The sequence below is a fragment of the Nerophis ophidion genome, linkage group LG15, assembly GCF_033978795.1.
Source record: "Nerophis ophidion isolate RoL-2023_Sa linkage group LG15, RoL_Noph_v1.0, whole genome shotgun sequence".
In the NCBI taxonomy this organism is placed as follows: Eukaryota; Metazoa; Chordata; class Actinopteri; order Syngnathiformes; family Syngnathidae; genus Nerophis; species Nerophis ophidion.
The window spans coordinates 8,800,142-8,817,468 of NC_084625.1; the positions used below are offsets into that span (position 1 = coordinate 8,800,142).

Sequence of the window (17,327 nt, forward strand, 5' to 3'; positions counted from 1 at the left end):
CTGGTAGCCCTTCGCATTAATCAGTACCAAAGAAGTAGATCTTGGTTTCAAAAAGATGGTTGACCCCTGGTATATATTATAATATTGGTACAAATGTTCAACCAACACAGGGATATTTCACCTGTCTTTACTCTGTATATATTTGATCATATTTCTAGGAAGCTCATCTTGTATAGAGATTGTTTAGATAGATTGTACTTTATTGATTCCTTCAGTAGAGTTCCCTCAGGAAAATTTATAGGGTTAGGCCAGGGGTCGGGAACCTTTTTGGCTGAGAGAGCCATGGAAGCCAAATATTTTGAAATGTATTTCCGTGAGAGCCATATAATGTTTTTTAAACATTGAATACAACTAAATGTGTGCATTTTTATGTAAAACCAACATTAGGGTATAACACTTATGTCATTCTTTTTAATAACATTTTTATTCTGAAACTAACTAATAATGAATAAAATACTTATTACCATTCTTGACATCTTGAACAGGTGCGGGAGAACAGTCTTTTTCAACCACTGTGCCGTGAGATATTATCTAATTTCACCTATATGGGTTAAAATATTTTTTGCAAACCAGTAAATACAGTCTGAAAATGATGTGGTGTTGTTGAGTGGTCGGTGCTGTCTAGAGCTAATTGCTTTGTAGATGTCGGAAACAGCGGGAGGCAGGGTGCGGGTAAAAAAAAAAGGTGTCTAATGCTTAAAAAATAAATAAACAAAAGGTGAGTGCCCCTGAGAAAAGGCATTAAAGGGAAGGCTATGCAGAGCAAAACTAAAAATTAACTGGCTACAAAGTAAACAAAAAAACAGAATGCTGGACGACAGCAAAGACTTACTGTGGAGCAAAGACAATGTACATCCGAACATGACGTGACAATCGAAAAAGTCCCCACAAAGAACGATAAAAACGACTGAAATATTCTTGATTGCTAAAACAAAGTAGATGCGGGAAGTAGCGCTCAAAGGAAGACATGAAACTGCTACAGGAAAATACCAAAAAAAGAGAAAAAGCAACCAAAATAGGAGCACAAGACAAGAACTAAAACACTACACACAGGAAAACAGCAAACAACTCAAAATAAGTCACGGCGTGATGTGACAGTACATCTACTTTGAGACAAGAGGTATATTGATGCATGCTTGGTTGTGGTTTAAAGTCGTATCCAACAATTGTGACAACGACTTTTTACTGTCAACTGAGTTTCGTTTTTAATACATTTCTGTTGGTGGTGTGCCTCCAAATTTTTTAAACGCAAAAAATGTGCCTTGGCTGAAAAAAGGTTGAAAACCACTGCGGTAGAAAACGGATGGAGGGATAAAAATGCATGATCATTTTTTACATTTTGAACGTTATTTTTAACACTGATTACCAGTGGAATTATTCATTACTTATTGTGTTTAGCAATGTAAAATAAGATTAATCTGAGAGCCAGCTGCAGTCATCAAAAGAGCCACATCTGGCTCTAGAGCCATATGTTCCCTACCCTTGGGTTAGGCGAAATAAGTGCTCAACTTCAGTCTAAACCCTTTCGGTCTGTGACATTGTCAATTTATGAATGTGCAACTGTTTGTTTTTGTAAAGCTGTTTGTTTATTTTGTTGACCACTGACCAAAGAAATAATAAACTAAATAATAAAATAAACAAATACAGGCAAAAATCACCCTTACTGTTTGCCAGTATTACCACATCTGAGTAATAGTGTAGAAATATGGAAATAACTTCAAAAGTACAGCTTATTCACCAACTGTGGTACAACAAATATCAGTTAGAATAATACATAATGTTGTTTGGCTTTATTTATTGAATCAAAAATATTGAAATTCAATGCTTTGGTGCATTTGCAAACCGCTAAAATGATGTACAAGGCAAACTATAACCTGCAATAATTATCCTCAACAAGAGGGGAAATCTCACTTGAAACATTTGTACGCACACACAACACTTTAAGTCCTTAAGCGTGTCAGTATGATTAGGCAAAAAAGCCAAACAAAGCACCGATGTGATCCAGTTTAACTGTTCAAGTACAAGGAAGACAAATGCTGATAAACATCTTAACCTTATTAAAAAATGAGATAACTTTACTCATTTCTTAATGTCAACTATACATTTTTGTATTTAATAATTATTTACTTACTCATTCCTCTACTTATTTATTGCTCTGTTTATTTTTTCCCTGCTGTGTTACAGAAGGAGTACAAACAAATGTGTTTTTGCTCTGATACGAAAAGGGGTAGGCTTGAATAAGCTCTGCTTCCCCCGACTTCTTTTCGGACATGCTTTAATGAAACACCGGTTCGTAAACAAAGACAAAACATAAATATTAGCAATTACATTGAGCCTGAGAACGCAAAGCTGATATTATCCATGCTGTAAATTGGTGCATGTACTGTCACCACATTGAGGGACTTAAACATCAAAACATAATTTCAGCCATCCAATGTTAATCAAGAGGCAGCGTTTTTTTTATGTTTCTGAACAACACCCGCTTACCGCCCGAATGCAGCTGGGATAGGCTCCAGCGACCCCAACAGGGACAAGCAGTAGAAAATGGATGGATGGATGGACCAACGTCCCCACTCGTATGTGTATCTCAGCCAGACGAACAGAAACCTATATGCTAGTTTCTCTATTTTTTATTTACTGACAGAAAGGTTTGATACAGTGTGAGTTAATCATCCTGAATAATAGCCGGAGTTATGCGTCATTTATATGATATGAGTCAGCTGCCATAGGCTCCAGCCGTGACACTGACATGAATACATGAATGGATGCATTGAGCGCCTTTCTCTAGTAGAGCAATTAAGCTGAATTCATTTTGGCCAATCATCCATGATTTTTCTTTTCTTTATTGTAGCGCTTGCCCTTATTCGCGTCACGGGTGAGCTGGAGCCTATCCCAGCTGACTTTTGGAGTTGAGGCACACGGTGGTCAATCAGAGGACGCATACATGCAAACAACTACAGTTGTCTGTTACTATATTGGTTCTGTAATGGAGAAAACACTCTTATCTCAAATCTACGTCTCCAATTGAAATGAATTAAAATCAATTTAATTGGTGCTTGCTCCACTTAACAGTGCAATTTTAACATGCAACATGCCTTTTGAAAAGTGACAAAAACTTTTGATCAGAAATATTGTATACAAGCAATATACGAGAATGTACTACTAACTAATACGGTAGTTTTATGTAGTAAAAACTACTGGAACGCCTTTTCTCTGAATGTCAGAGCGGCAACATCTCTCGATGTTTTTAAATCCTCTTTAAAACTCGCTTGCGTTTAACCCAAGCTGAGCTGGATTTATGTATGGATTTATTCTTTTCTTTTTAGCCATTTTTAATTAATTCATTCATTTGTATTATATTTAAACATTTTTAATCTTCACACTTTTTTGGCACTATTTTTATGCATTTTAACTGTGTTTTACATATAAAATTTTTTGTGCTTATTGTGATTTTGATTATTATTTTTAATATTTTACCTCACTTTGGGGCAGTAGGGTTGTTTTAGAAATGTACGATACAAATAAATCTACCTTAACCCTTGACCTTGATAATGTATAGCATTTACCTTGGCGCGTCAACTAATCGCTTTCCACCTGCTTTTCCGTCAAACACACCATCAGCAGCTTTTCCGTATTTTCATGGATATTAGATTCAGATTAACATTCAGCAGTGCTTACGAGCATATGCCCGAATTTCTTCTCCCTTTTGGCGACACGTTCTGTCATGTTTTTGATTATTTATTTATTTATTACAATGAATAGCATTCACTTCTTCTCATTTCTGTTCTTCACACTCAGTTTCTTCTTTCCCGTGGTGAAAAAAAACAGAGTTATGCGTGTAAGTGCGGATGTTCTGGTCAGATCTTACGAGTTTCATCGTCAGATTGGCTATACCAACTAATGGCGGAGATGCTTGTAACTATTAATTTTGCTTGCAACTCAAAGCATAAAACTTAGCCGAGAGCTCTTATCTTAAAACACATTTAAGTTAAAGTACCACTAAATTCACAATTATGGACAATTTAATCTTGAATTGTCTTAACAGTCATGTTTTTGGGATGTAGGAAGCGCGTGCCAATCAGAAGCCTGAAGAAACAACAGCATTGTGTCGCCACCGTTTGTCAGTATAGTGATGTATTACATGCAAGGGCTGGCGATAAGACGTTATCAATATTTATCACGATAGACAATCAATATCAATAAAAAAACGTCTGTATTTTTTTTTCTTAGATGTCGGAACAAACTGGATGTTGTGAAGCAACATAGGTTGCATGAACAAAGGCACTCACTCTCTGGTAACGGAGCAACACAGGAAGTAGTCACTGATCAGAAGGTGTGAAATGCTAACAGCCAATCATTGCAGTTTTTTTAGAATTTTTTTTTTTAAAACGGACCATAGTCCGACCGATGTGGTCTGTAAATAATGCTTGTCCCCATCGAAACGGCGAACACCACACTACCTTAGCCGCGCTCACCCGTTAGAGTACAGCTGTAACTTCCTGTATGTATACATATATATATATATATATATATATGTAGGTGTGTATAAATATGTGTGTATGTATGTATGTTTGTGTATATATATATATATATATATATATTTATATATATAATATATATATATATACATATATATATATATATATATATATATATATATATATTAACTTGTATTATATTTAAACATTTTTAATCTTCACACTTATTTGCCACAATTTTATATATATATACATACACACACACACACAGTAGGGCAAAAAAGTATTTAGTCAGCCAGCGATTGTGCAAGTTCTCCCACTTAAAATGATGACAGAGGTCTGTAATTTTCATCACAGGTACACTTCAACTGTGAGAGACAGAATGTGAAAAAAAAATCCAGGAATTCACATTATAGGAATTTTAAAGAATTCATTTGTAAATTATGGTGGAAAATAAGTATATGGTCAACCATTCAAAACTCTCACTGATGGAAGGAGGTTTTGGCTCAAAATCTTACGATGCAACTCAGTATTCTTCTTCCTCCAAACACGACGAGTTGAGTTTATACCAAAAAGTTCTATTTTGGTTTCATCTGACCACATGACATTCTCCCAATCCTCTGCTGTAAACTCCATGTATCCATTGTGGTATAAACTCAACTCGTCGTGTTTGGAGGAAGAAGAATACTGAGTTGATACCAAAAACACCATACCTACTGTGAAGCAAGGGGGTGGAAACATTATGCTTTGGGGCTGTTTTTCTTCTAAGGGGAGAGGACGATTGTTCCGTGTTAAGGAAAGAATGAATGGGGCCATGTATTGTGAGATTTTGAGCCCAAACCTCCTTCCATCAGTGACAGCTTTGAATGGTTGACCAAATACTTATTTTCCACCATAACTTACAAATCGTCATCAACCGTTGTCAGTCCACTGCTGGACGAAAGCCTCACCATGTTTCTGCCATTTGGCGTACTTTTCATGCTGGTTACTAGCCTACACCTTCCACGCTGGCTTGGTGCGGGTTGGAAGGGGTATTTTATATCAGAGATCCTTCTCCTAGACTAATTGCCTTACTGGGCTGTTGAACTTAGTTGTCCGTGCCCCATTTACCCAGGGACCCGCTCAGCTTTATGGCGCTGACCGCCCGCCAGTCACAAGAGAAGGTGCAAACGGTTCTTGTGGGCATTTTATAGACGTTAGTTGGGACTCACTAACCCTACACACAACCTCCTATCTCATGCCTGGATGTAGTTTAACGTCATACCCAAATTTACAAATAAATTATTTAAAATTCCTACAATGTGAATTCCTGAATTTTCTTTTCACATTCTGTCTCTCACAGTTGAAGTGTACCTTTGATGAAAAGACCTCTGTCATCATTTTAAGTGGGAGAACTTGCACAATCGGTGGCTGACTAAATACTTTTTTGCCCCACTATATGTCTTCAGTTTCCAATCATTTCTACAACTATTTTTTTTTTTTAGGTTAATGATTTTAGGTTGTCTTGAAGAATTTGGAGGTGGTAATCATTTTTCATTGTCCCATTTAAAGCACCAGCTCTATGGCAGCAAAACAGGCCCAGAGCATAATCCTACTACCACCTTGCTTGACGGTGGGATGGTGTTCCTGGGATTAAAGGCTTTACCTTTTCTCCTCCAAAGAGGAGAAAAGGTGAAGCCTTTAATCCCAACCTTTAATGACCTGGGAGGACAGGGTTCCACATGTGGATATCTATGACCAGACCCAAACACCCAGCATCCCAGTCTTCCTTGCGCAAAGACCTCTGTGCTGGGTAGGGCATGTAATCCGCATGCCCGCCTAGAGGCTCCCCCGACAGATCCTCTACGGCATGGGTAGCGAACCTATGGCTCTAGAGCCAGATGTGGCTCTTTTGATGACTGCATCTGGCTCTCAGATAAATCATAGCTGACATCGCTTAACACAATAAGTAATTAAGAATTTTGCTGATAATCACAGTGTTAAAAATAAAGTTCAAAATATAAAACATTTTCATGCATTTTAATCCATCCATCCATTTTTCTACTGCACCTGTTTAAGAAGTCGCATTATTGATAAGAAGTGTTTTATTTATTATTGGTTAGCTTCAAAATAAAAATGTTACTAAAAATAATAATAGACTTATTGTACTCTAAAACTGTTGTTATTAATTAAAAATGCATGCATTTAGTTGTATTCACTGTTAAAAAATATTATATGGCTCTCACGGAAATACATTTAAAATATTTGGCTTTCATGGCTCTCTCAGCCAAAAAGGTTCCCGACCCCTGCTCTACGGCTAACTCCAGGAAGGCTGGAGGTCTCCTGGGGGGCAGCGGAAATGCTACAAGGACCACATAAAACACCTCCTGAAGCTCTGTGCTATCCAGCCTTCTGCACTGGAAGTCTTGGCTGCTGATCGCCACACCTGGCGCACCTGCAGTCACGCTGGCATTGCTCATCTCCAGCAGCAGACCACTGAGAGGAGAAAACATCAACATATACAGCGACATCAGCGCACTGCAGGGCCCCCCCTCTCAAGCGTGGACTACATCTCCCCACATGGGCAAACCATGCTGGTCGCGCATTTTCCTGCTGAGCCACATGAAATGGCATACACAAAACCCCCCTCAATAACTCTTTACTGGAGCAACGTCATCATCGTAATCGATGGACAGCCATAAGCAAGTAAGCATGTGTGTCTTGTGATTGACTGGTTCCCAGTCTCGTTTGGCCTCCTGCCCTAAACGGTGAGGACAAGTGTTGTAGAAAATACAAACCCCGTTTCCATATGAGTTGGGAAATTGTGTTAGATGTCAATATAAACGGAATACAATGATTTGCAAATACTTTTCAACCCATTTTCAATTGAATGCACTACAAAGACAAGATATTTGTTGTTCAAACTCATAAACTTTGTTTTTTTTTTTGCAAATAATAATTAATTTAGAATTTCATGGCTGCAACACGTGCCAAAGTAGTTGGGAAAGGGCATGTTCACCACTGTGTTACATCACCTTTTCTTTTAACAACACTGAATAAACATTTGGGAACTGGGGAAACTAATTGTTGAAGCTTTGAAAATAGAAGTCTTTTCCATTCTTGTTTTATGGAGAGCTTCCGTCGTTCAACAGACCGGGGTCTCCGCTGTCGTATTTTACGCTTCATAATGCGCCACACATTTTCAATGGGAGACATGTCTGGACTGCAGGCGTGCCAGGAAAGTACCCGCACTCTTTTTTTTTTACGAAGCCAGGCTGTAGTAACACGTGCTGAATGTGGCTTGGCATTGTCTTGCTAAAATAAGCAGGGGCGTCCATGAAAAAGACGGCGCTTAGATGGCAGCATATGTTGTACCAAAACCTGTATGTACCTTTCAGCATTAATGGTGCCTACACAGATGTGTAAGTTACCCATACCTTGGGCACTAATGCACCCCCATACCATCACAGATGCTGGCTTTTAAACTTTGCATCAATAACAGTCTGGATGGTTCGCTTCCCCTTTGGTCCGGATGACACGATGTCGAATATTTCCAAAAACAATTTGAAATGTGGACTCGTCAGACCACAGAACACTTTTCCATCAGTCCATCTTAGATGATCTCGGGCCCAGAGAAGCCAGCGGCGTTTCTGGATGTTGTTGATAAATGGCTTTTGCTTTGCATAGTAGAGCTTTAACCTGCACTTACAGATGTAGTGATGAACTGTATTTAGTGACAGTGGTTTTCTGAAGTGTTCCTGAGCCCATGTAGTGATATCTTTTAGAGATCGATGTCAGTTTTTGATACAGTGCCGTCTGAGGGATCGAAGGTCACGGTCATTTAATGTTGGTTTCCGTCCATGCCGCTTACGTGGAGTGATTTCTACAGATTCTCTGAACTTTTTGATGATATTATGGACCGTAGATGTTGAAATCCCTAAATTTCTTGCAATTGCACTTTGAGAAACGTTGTTCTTAAACTGTTTGACTATTTGCTCACGCAGCTGTGGACAAAGTGGTGTACCTTGCGGGAAGCTGTTTTTATACCCAATCATGGCACCCACCTGTTCCCAATTACCCTGCACACCTGTGGGATGTTCCAAATAAGTGTTTGATGAGCATTCCTCAACTTTATCAGTGTTTATTGCCACCTTTCCCAACTTCTTTGTCACGTGTTGCTGGCATCAAATTCTAAATTTAATGATTATTTGCACACAAAAAAAATGTTTATCAGTTTGAACATGAAATATGTTGTCTTTGTAGCATATTCAACTGAATATGGGTTGAAAATTATTTGCAAATCATTGTATTCCGTTTATATTTTCATCTAACACAATTTCCCAACTCATATGGAAACGGGGTTTGTATATACGTAGACTGGGAGTTAACATGACGACATGTCTGTGTGTTCCAACTCCCTTTGACTTGCACTCTTGCTGGAGTCTACTAAAATCTCCATTTGCTAAATTGCGTCACGGAAAGTGAACATTTTAAAGATGGGTGCATGAGGCTGCCGAAGGAGCCATTTGCTTGCACAATGATGCGAATAATAACCTCACACTTTCGAGTCTTGCCTCTGACGCCTGTGTTGTAGATGGCCCTGGAAAACCTTGCATGTGTGTTTGAATGGAAATCCCTAGAAGTGTCCCAGAGGTTGACAGGGACATGCGGTAACCACGACAACACGGTCGGCGTTACGGCCGCGTGGAAGTGCTGCATGTGAGCCTCGCAGGTAAACGAGTAGCAGCAGCAGTAGCTGTGCACCCTGCGGGATCGTCAGTGCTGGAATGCGGAGAATGTTGACGGTCACACCGTGCTGGCGGGATTAAACGGGCTGGGTGCAAACATGTTCAACCTGCTGGCTCACGGGGTCAAAGATCAGTGACGTCAGCTACAAACTTTCACATGAGGTCACATTGGAAATGGGGTGGCCTAGAGTGGCAGTGCGGACGCGACGATGCTTGGCGAGATGTCTGCGTGACGACTTTCTTGCACACGTACGCGCACGCACGCGCACACTTCCACGCACACGCACAAACGGCAACATGTTCAGACTGCATGAGTGTGTGCGCGGCTCGCAAAAGCAGCCGGACGTGTTCAAACGGGCCACGAGTTGCGAAAGTGAACAAAGCGTGTCGTCAATCGTGTCACATGACCCTGCCGCTAGCATGATTTAGTTTGCTGCGCGCTAGCACGCTTGTGGGTAATGTAGTTTTGTATGGGAGCTTAAGGAGAGCGTTACAAGTGTGCGTTTGGTGGGAAAGAAGCTGGTGAAGTGATTTCAGCAAGGGCGGCTGTCAGCTGGCTGAGACATTCCTGCAGCCTGTGTGTGTGCGTGTGAGATTGTGTGTATGTGTGTGTGTGCGTGTGAGAGAGATTAGCGTACAAGGCCGCTGTGTTCTTGTTGTGAATCCTGAAGCACATTTTGTCTGTCTGACCCCTGACTTGGTTCTAAGTGCTCATGAAAACATAACATCAATGAAAGTCAATAAAAGCACTTTGAGTTCAATGGGCCTTGAATCATCTCGCCCTCAGGCAAGGTGAAACACAATTGGTGGGCGGGGCCAAAGTCAGAAATCCTCCCTGCAGTGACATAGTTTGGCCACTATGTCACCAAAGATGGGCACAGGGTCTGAAGATTGCCAAACTCCTAAGGCGTGAAAAACACTCTGCATGGCATTTTTTTGCGATTGCGATGTCTTTCTCTTTCTGTACGCACGCAGCGTTCCACTGTTTTGGCACTAAGGGCTCGGGCGTTGAACACACGGCCCAGCAACTCCCCTCCATTCTTTTCTCTTCCACTGTGATCAGAGCACTGCAACGGAAGGTTGAAGGTAAAAATTGGGTCAGTAGAGAAAGACACATCGCGAGTGCAAAAAGATGCCTAACTTGGAAAGGTAAAATGAGTCCGCGAGTTTGATTCTGGCACTGTTCTGATGCTATAGATCAGGCCTATTCAACTGGTGGCCCACGGGCCACATCCGGGCTGCCAAAGCTTTTAAAGGCCTACTGAAAGGAGATTTTCTTATTTAAACGGGGATAGCAGGTCCATTCTATGTTTCATACTTGATCATTTCGCGATATTGCCCTATTTTTGCTGAAAGGATTTAGTAGAGAACATCGACGATAAAGTTTGCAACTTTTGGTCGCTAATAAAAAAGCCTTGCCTGTACCGGAAGTAGCAGACGATGTGCGCGTGACGTCACGGGTTGTGGAGATCCTCACATCTTCACATTGTTTATAATCATAGCCACCAGCAGCAAGAACAATTCGGACCGAGAAAGCGACGATTTCCCCATTAATTTGAGCGAGGATGAAAGATTCGTGGATGAGGAACGTTAGAGTGAAGCACTAAAAAAAAAAAAATTAAAAAAAGGCGACGGCAGTGTGAGCGATTCAGATGTTATTAGACACATTTACTAGGATAATTCTGGAAAATCCCTTATCTGCTTATTGTGTTACTAGTGTTTTAGTGAGATTATAAAGTCATACCTGAAAGTCGAAGGGCTGCGGTGAACACCAGTGTCTCTGAGAGAATCCAATGGAGGAGCCAAGATCACAGCTGCCTTTTTGACAGCTGCAGGAGGAGGTCGCATAATCCACTCAAGTGTCCGGTAAGAGCCGACTTAATATCACAATTTTCCAATCCAAAAACTTGCTGGTTGACATGTTCGCTTGACCGTTCTGTGTTAAAGCTTCACAACAAACAAAGAAACACCGGCTGTATTTCGGTTGCTAAAGGCAGCTGCAATCCACCGCTTTCCACCAACATCATTGTTTTTTAGAGTCTCCAATATTATTGAACAAAGATTCAGCAACACAGATGTCCAAATTACTGTGTAATTGCGCGATGAAAAGAGACGACTTTTAGCCGTAAGTGGTGCTGGGCTAATATGTCCCCTCCAACCAATAACGTCACAAACACGCGTCATCATTCCGCGACGTTTTCAACAGGATACATCGCGGGAAATTTAAAATTGCAATTTAGTAAAATAAACCGTCCTTATTGGCATGTGTTGCAATGTTAAGATTTCCTCATTGATATATAAACTATCAGACTGCGTGGTCGGTAGTAGAATGAAACCATTCGAAACAGGGTTGCTCAAGTGTGCAGTACTGTAGCCACCCTGCAGGGGGCAACAGTGAATTGTGTGTGTCACAATGAAGCAGCAGTGGGTGAAAAAAAATAAATTGCGAAAATTAGACTTTCACAGTGACTGGACAACAAAGTATGAATATATTGAAATCGCTGACTTTGATGTCTTTCGTATTCGTGGTCGTGTTTTTTTTGGGCTGTTTAACTCTGGCTTTTAAAATTTGTTAAATACACGTAGCGCTGAACTGGACCAGCAGAGGGCGATAAAGCTACACCTTAATTTTGTGTTAAATTCAGTGTGCAATATTTGCTGCGTGCACTAACACTAAACCCATCCACCCATCCATCCATTTTCTACCGCTTATTCCCTTCAGGGTTGCGGGGGGGCGCTGGAGCTTATCTCAACTACAATCGGGCGGAAGGCGGCGTACACCCTGGTCAAGTCGCCACCTCATCGCAGATTATCACTAAACCTTTTTTATTTATGGAACATATACAATTTTACTTTTTGTAACGTTTATATTTTCAGTCTTCCAAACCTAAATAAAGGAAGACGTATAAGGAAATAAAACTAGGGAAAAAAATTATTCAAAAGAAGGAATATCAATCAACAAAACGTAGCTTCTGTTTCTTCATGCTGTTAACTATCTGTCTAGCTGCACACACTGGAAACAAGTATCGAGGACAGAATGATGAATATATTGACAATGCAGTGTGAAAGCTGATGTGGTTACTTTGGAAATATTAAACACAGTCTCAAAAGAATACAACCTGCAGAGGCACTTTCTAAAGCAGGCCTGGGCAATATTTTTGACTAAGGCGCCAAATTTAGAGAAAAAAATGTGTCTGGGGGCCGATACTTCTATATTTAGGAAAACTAATACAAAAGCTCTCAATAAAGTCTGATTGAATGCTAAAAATGTTACGACAGACCGCCTTAAAAACGGAATTGAATTGTATTTTTTCCAATGAACGATAAAACCCTGAATATTGAGAACATATGAACATCACCCCCCCTCAATCGACATATTTTACAATCAAGCCAAATGCAACAAAAAATGCAACAAACACAGCAAAATATGAACGTGAAGGGTAAAAACACAAAAAACATCTACAATCTGATATATATTTAAATAAATGATAAATGGGTTGTACTTGTATAGCGCTTTTCTACCTTCAAGATACTCAAAGCGCTTTGACACTACTTCCACATTTACCCATTCACACACACATTCACACACTGATGGAGGGAGCTGCCGTGCAAGGCGCCAACCAGCACCCATCAGGAGCAAGGGTGAAGTGTCTTGCTCAGGACACAACAAACGTGACGAGGTTGGTACTAGGTGGGGATTGAACCAGGGACCCTCAGGTTGTGCACGGCCACTCTTCCACTGCGCCACGCCGTCCCTAAGCTTTAGAACTTCCATCCATCCATTTTCTACCGCTTAGTCCCTTTTTTGGGGTTGCGGGGGGCGCTGACGCCTATCTCAGCTACAATTGGGCGGAAGGCATGGTAAAAATCTCCTTCCGTGTCTGACAACTGCATTTTTCAGGCTCTGGAAACGCTCCCCACCAACCCTGCTAGGGACCTCGTCTGACCTGCTGTGACATAGATTGACATAGTAACTAGTTGGGTTGTACGGTATACGGGTATTAGTATCGTACCGCGATCCTATTGAATCATATTCGGTACCATACCGCCGCTGAAAAGTACCGGTCCGCCACACCCTAAGATTTTTTGTTAAAATAAAGCCAATTATGTAATTTTTTCTGGTCCCCTTTATGTAGAAAAGTATCAAAGTATCAAAATGATATTGGTATCAAGCCAACACTAGTCACTAAAATGTCATGCAAAAAGCGCAGATTCCAACCATTGAAATACTTTGTTTAGTTGAAGACTTATGGTCATTAGAAAACATGACTGCACATCATAATGGCAGCAACACTTTCCATCTTAAAGATCTAAAAAAAATATTTGGGAATTTCCAGCGGGCCAGATTGAAAAGCTTAACGGGCTGCATGTGGCCCCCGGGCCTTAATTTGCCCAGGTCTGTTCTAAAGTAGCATCCAAATTTTGATGTCCGGTCCCTGAGACCTTGGGCTCTTGAAACTGCGGCCATCTTCATTTACGTAGTTGAATAACCTTGCTATACAGTGGGGCAAAAAAGTATTTAGTCAGCCACGGATTGTGCAAGTTCTCCCACTTAAAATGATGACAGAGGTCTGTCATTTTCATCATCAACTGTGAGAGACAGAATGTGAGAAAAAAAATCCAGGAATTCACATTGTAGGAATTTTAAAGAATTTATTTGTAAATTATGGTGGAAAATAAATATTTGGTCAACAATTCAAAGCTCTCACTAATGGAAGGAGGTTTTGGCTCAAAATCTCACGATACATGGCCCCATTTATTCTTTCCTTAACACAGATTTTATACCAAAAAGTTCTATTTTGGTTTCATCTGACCACATGACATTCTCCCAATCCTCTGCTGTATCATCCATGTATCCATTTTGGTATAAACTCAACTCGTCGTGTTTGGAGGAAAAAGAATACTGAGTTGCATCCCAAGAACACCATACCTACTAGAGATGCGCGGTTTGCGGTCTCATCCGCGGAGTCCGCGGTTAAACCACGGGTCGGGCGGGTGACATGACGAAAAAATAGATTTCAATTAGATTCGGGCGGGTGGCGGTTGAACCATCCGGAAATACTTGATATACATGGTTCTGGGATCAGTATCCTTGGCCATTCAAAGAGCCATTTAAGACCCGTGTCACAAAGCGAAGAAGACAATAGGAGACGCTAATATTCTCTAGAATTACTGCGGGCAGTCACCCAGATAACAAGTATTAGGGCGTGTTATGAAGCCATTGACTTTGTCGCCTACTACAAGATGTACGATCTGCTTGTCAGTCCAGCAACATGTTGTGTGAGGCTTCCGCAGCAACACCACACGACTGCAAGGCATACTGGGTGACACAGAGTACACTAATGGTTGTGATATAAACAATTTTAACACTCTTAGTAATATGCGCCACGCTGTGAAGCCACACCAAACAAGATTGACAAACACATTTCGGGAGAACATCCTCACAGTAACACAACATAAACGCAACGCAACAAATACCCAGAATCCTTTGTATCCATTACAATTCCTGACTATTTTATACACCCCGCTAGCAGCAAACCCCGCCCCCCGTGCGTCGGTAGGGTGGGCGGGGTTGGGGGCGCGGGGGTGTAAAATATATTCAGGAAGTGCCACGTATACAAAAGATTCTGGGTATTTGTTGTGTTGCGTTTATGTTGTGTTACTGTGAGGGTGTTCTCCCGAAATGTGTTTGTCAATCTTGTTTGGTGTGGCTTCACAGCGTGGCGTGTATTAGTAAGTGTTAAAGTTGTTTATATCACAACCATCAGTGTACTCTGTGTATCACCCAGTATGCCTTTCAATCTTGTATGTGTGATTGCGGAAGCTGCACACATGTCGCCGGACTAACAATCGGTTAGTACATGTTGTTGAAGGTGTCTAAGGCAATGGCTTCACCGCACGGCCATATTCTTGTCATCATGATGAACGCCAATTGGATATTCGCGAGAACGTCAGCGGCTCCAATCGTCTTCATTACTCTGTGAAACGGGTTTAAATAACTCTGTGAGTGGCAAAGGTGGCCGACCTCTGATGTATTTCAGCGGGTGGGTGGCGGGCGGCTGCGGTTCTGATAAAGTGTTGGTCCGGGTGAACGGCGGGTGGATGATGACTTTGGTGATGCGGTTGCGGATGATATAATTGCCTATCCGCGCATCTCTAATACCTACTGTGAAGCATGGGGGTGGAAACATCATGCTTTGGGGCTGTTTTTCTGCTAAGGGGACAGGCCGATTGATCCGTGTTAAGGAAAGAATGAACGGGGCCATGTATCGTGAGATTTTGAGCCAAAACCTCCTTCCATCAGTGAGAGCTTTGAATGGTTGACCAAATACTTATTTTCCACCATCATTTACAAATAAATTCTTTAAAATTCCTACAATGTGAATTCCTGGATTTTTTTTTTCTACATTCTGTCTCTCACAGTTGAAGTGTAGCAATGATGAAAATTACAGACCTCTGTCATCATTTTAAGTGGGAGAACTTGCACAATCGGTGGCTGACTAAATACTTTTTTGCCCCACTGTAGATGGATTTCCTGTTCCAAAGACTGCGTTCAGGAAAACGGCGCATCCCTCCATATTCGCAATTTACCATTCGCATTTTCGCTAAAGTCATTCGTTAGTTTTGCAACAACAAACTTTCTTATTAACACCGCACATCAACTTTAAAATTGGTGATGTCCAATATCACTTATTTTCTTTCTAATCCAATTCCAAGTGAAATTCAGGCTGGTATCGGTGATATCGATCCGATATCAATATTTTGTGCAAATATACCTAATGTGTGTGCTAAGTTGTAACAGCAAAAATATAACAAAAAAAGAGCAAAAGGTTCGAAGTTATTGAAAAAAAGCTGAAATGTTTTAACTAAATATATTAATATACTCAGTCACCTATAACACAGTTTGGTTTTTAAGTATATAAAATGTCTGTTTTTAGATTTTTTTTAGAATAAAAAAATATCAAAATGGCCCCCATTATGTGGCCCTTGGTGGAAAAATTTTAGGTACCCCTGATCTAAAATATTAGACTCTCTCAGAAAAAAGTAAAATATACACAAATATAAACAAAGCTTGGTGAGTTAATTGAAAATAAAATGCTACTTACTTATGCATGAATTTAAAAAAATGACAACAAGCCTAATAAACACTGTTAAATTGGTAGCTGAACATGAACATATATGTACAGGCAACATTTTTGACACAATATGTTATGCAGTTACACAATCATATTATTATTTTTATTTTCTTACATGGGTAAAACATTAGTAAAAATAGTCAGTATGTCATAGAACATTTTCTAATTAATAATAATAATATACTTATTCACCAGTAATACAACGATGACACAATATCTGTTTTTTTTTAAATAAAGAAAAACATCAATATGGCCCCTGCTTCTTTGACGTTTTGATTTGAGAATCAATATTTGAGCATACAGATATAGTATTGGCGATATGATATTTCAGTATCGGCCTGAACATCATTATTTAAAACAGCATCTCTCAAAGTGAAACATGAGGACGACGCCGCTAGCAAGAATGCCTCATGGATAGAAAACAGAAGACAACAAACTTTGCTGGCTGAGTTTTATGTCGCCAACCACGTCGTACAAACTAAAAAATAAGCTTGCTTGTTTAAGCAACTGGTTGAACTAAGGAAAAGTAAATGCATATGAAATGGTGCACATGGTAAAAGTTGTTTATGGTTTTTTTTATTACATTATTAATATACTGTACATATGTACCTTGTGTGTTAAATCATTACAAAGACTTTCAAAATGTGACCTTAATTCTTACTATACTTAATGTCCCCAAGTTTTGAGCTAATCAATGACTTGCAGTTCAATAAAATATTCCTGTGTGACATTCTGACTACAAAATTGTATATTAGGTTTTTTGCCGATTCAAATAGTTAAATAATAACCTGTGATTTATCAGGATAAACCACTTGATAGCCTAACTATGAACAGTATGTATTTCTTGCAGAAAACACGTCTCATTCACCAGAAGGGCTTGATCTTCTAAAGATGTGCGTGTACTAAAACACGTGCAAACTTGATGCCACAAGTATTGAACGGGTGCAAAGTGGATTTCTTTTAGTAAATGAGCAGAATAAGGCGCG

The 17,327-nt window shown here is 40.1% G+C and overlaps 1 protein-coding gene across 1 annotated transcript in view; it reads right to left on the reverse strand.

The window, feature by feature from the left end:
- Positions 1–17,201: 17,201 nt before the first annotated feature.
- Positions 17,202–17,327, reverse strand: part of LOC133569903 (cadherin-20-like) — a 146,712-nt gene continuing 146,586 nt past the window's right edge. Inside the window, exon 4 of the mRNA XM_061922491.1 lies at positions 17,202–17,243. Coding sequence (XP_061778475.1) covers positions 17,202–17,243 — 42 coding nt within the window. The remainder of the gene's footprint in view (positions 17,244–17,327) is intronic.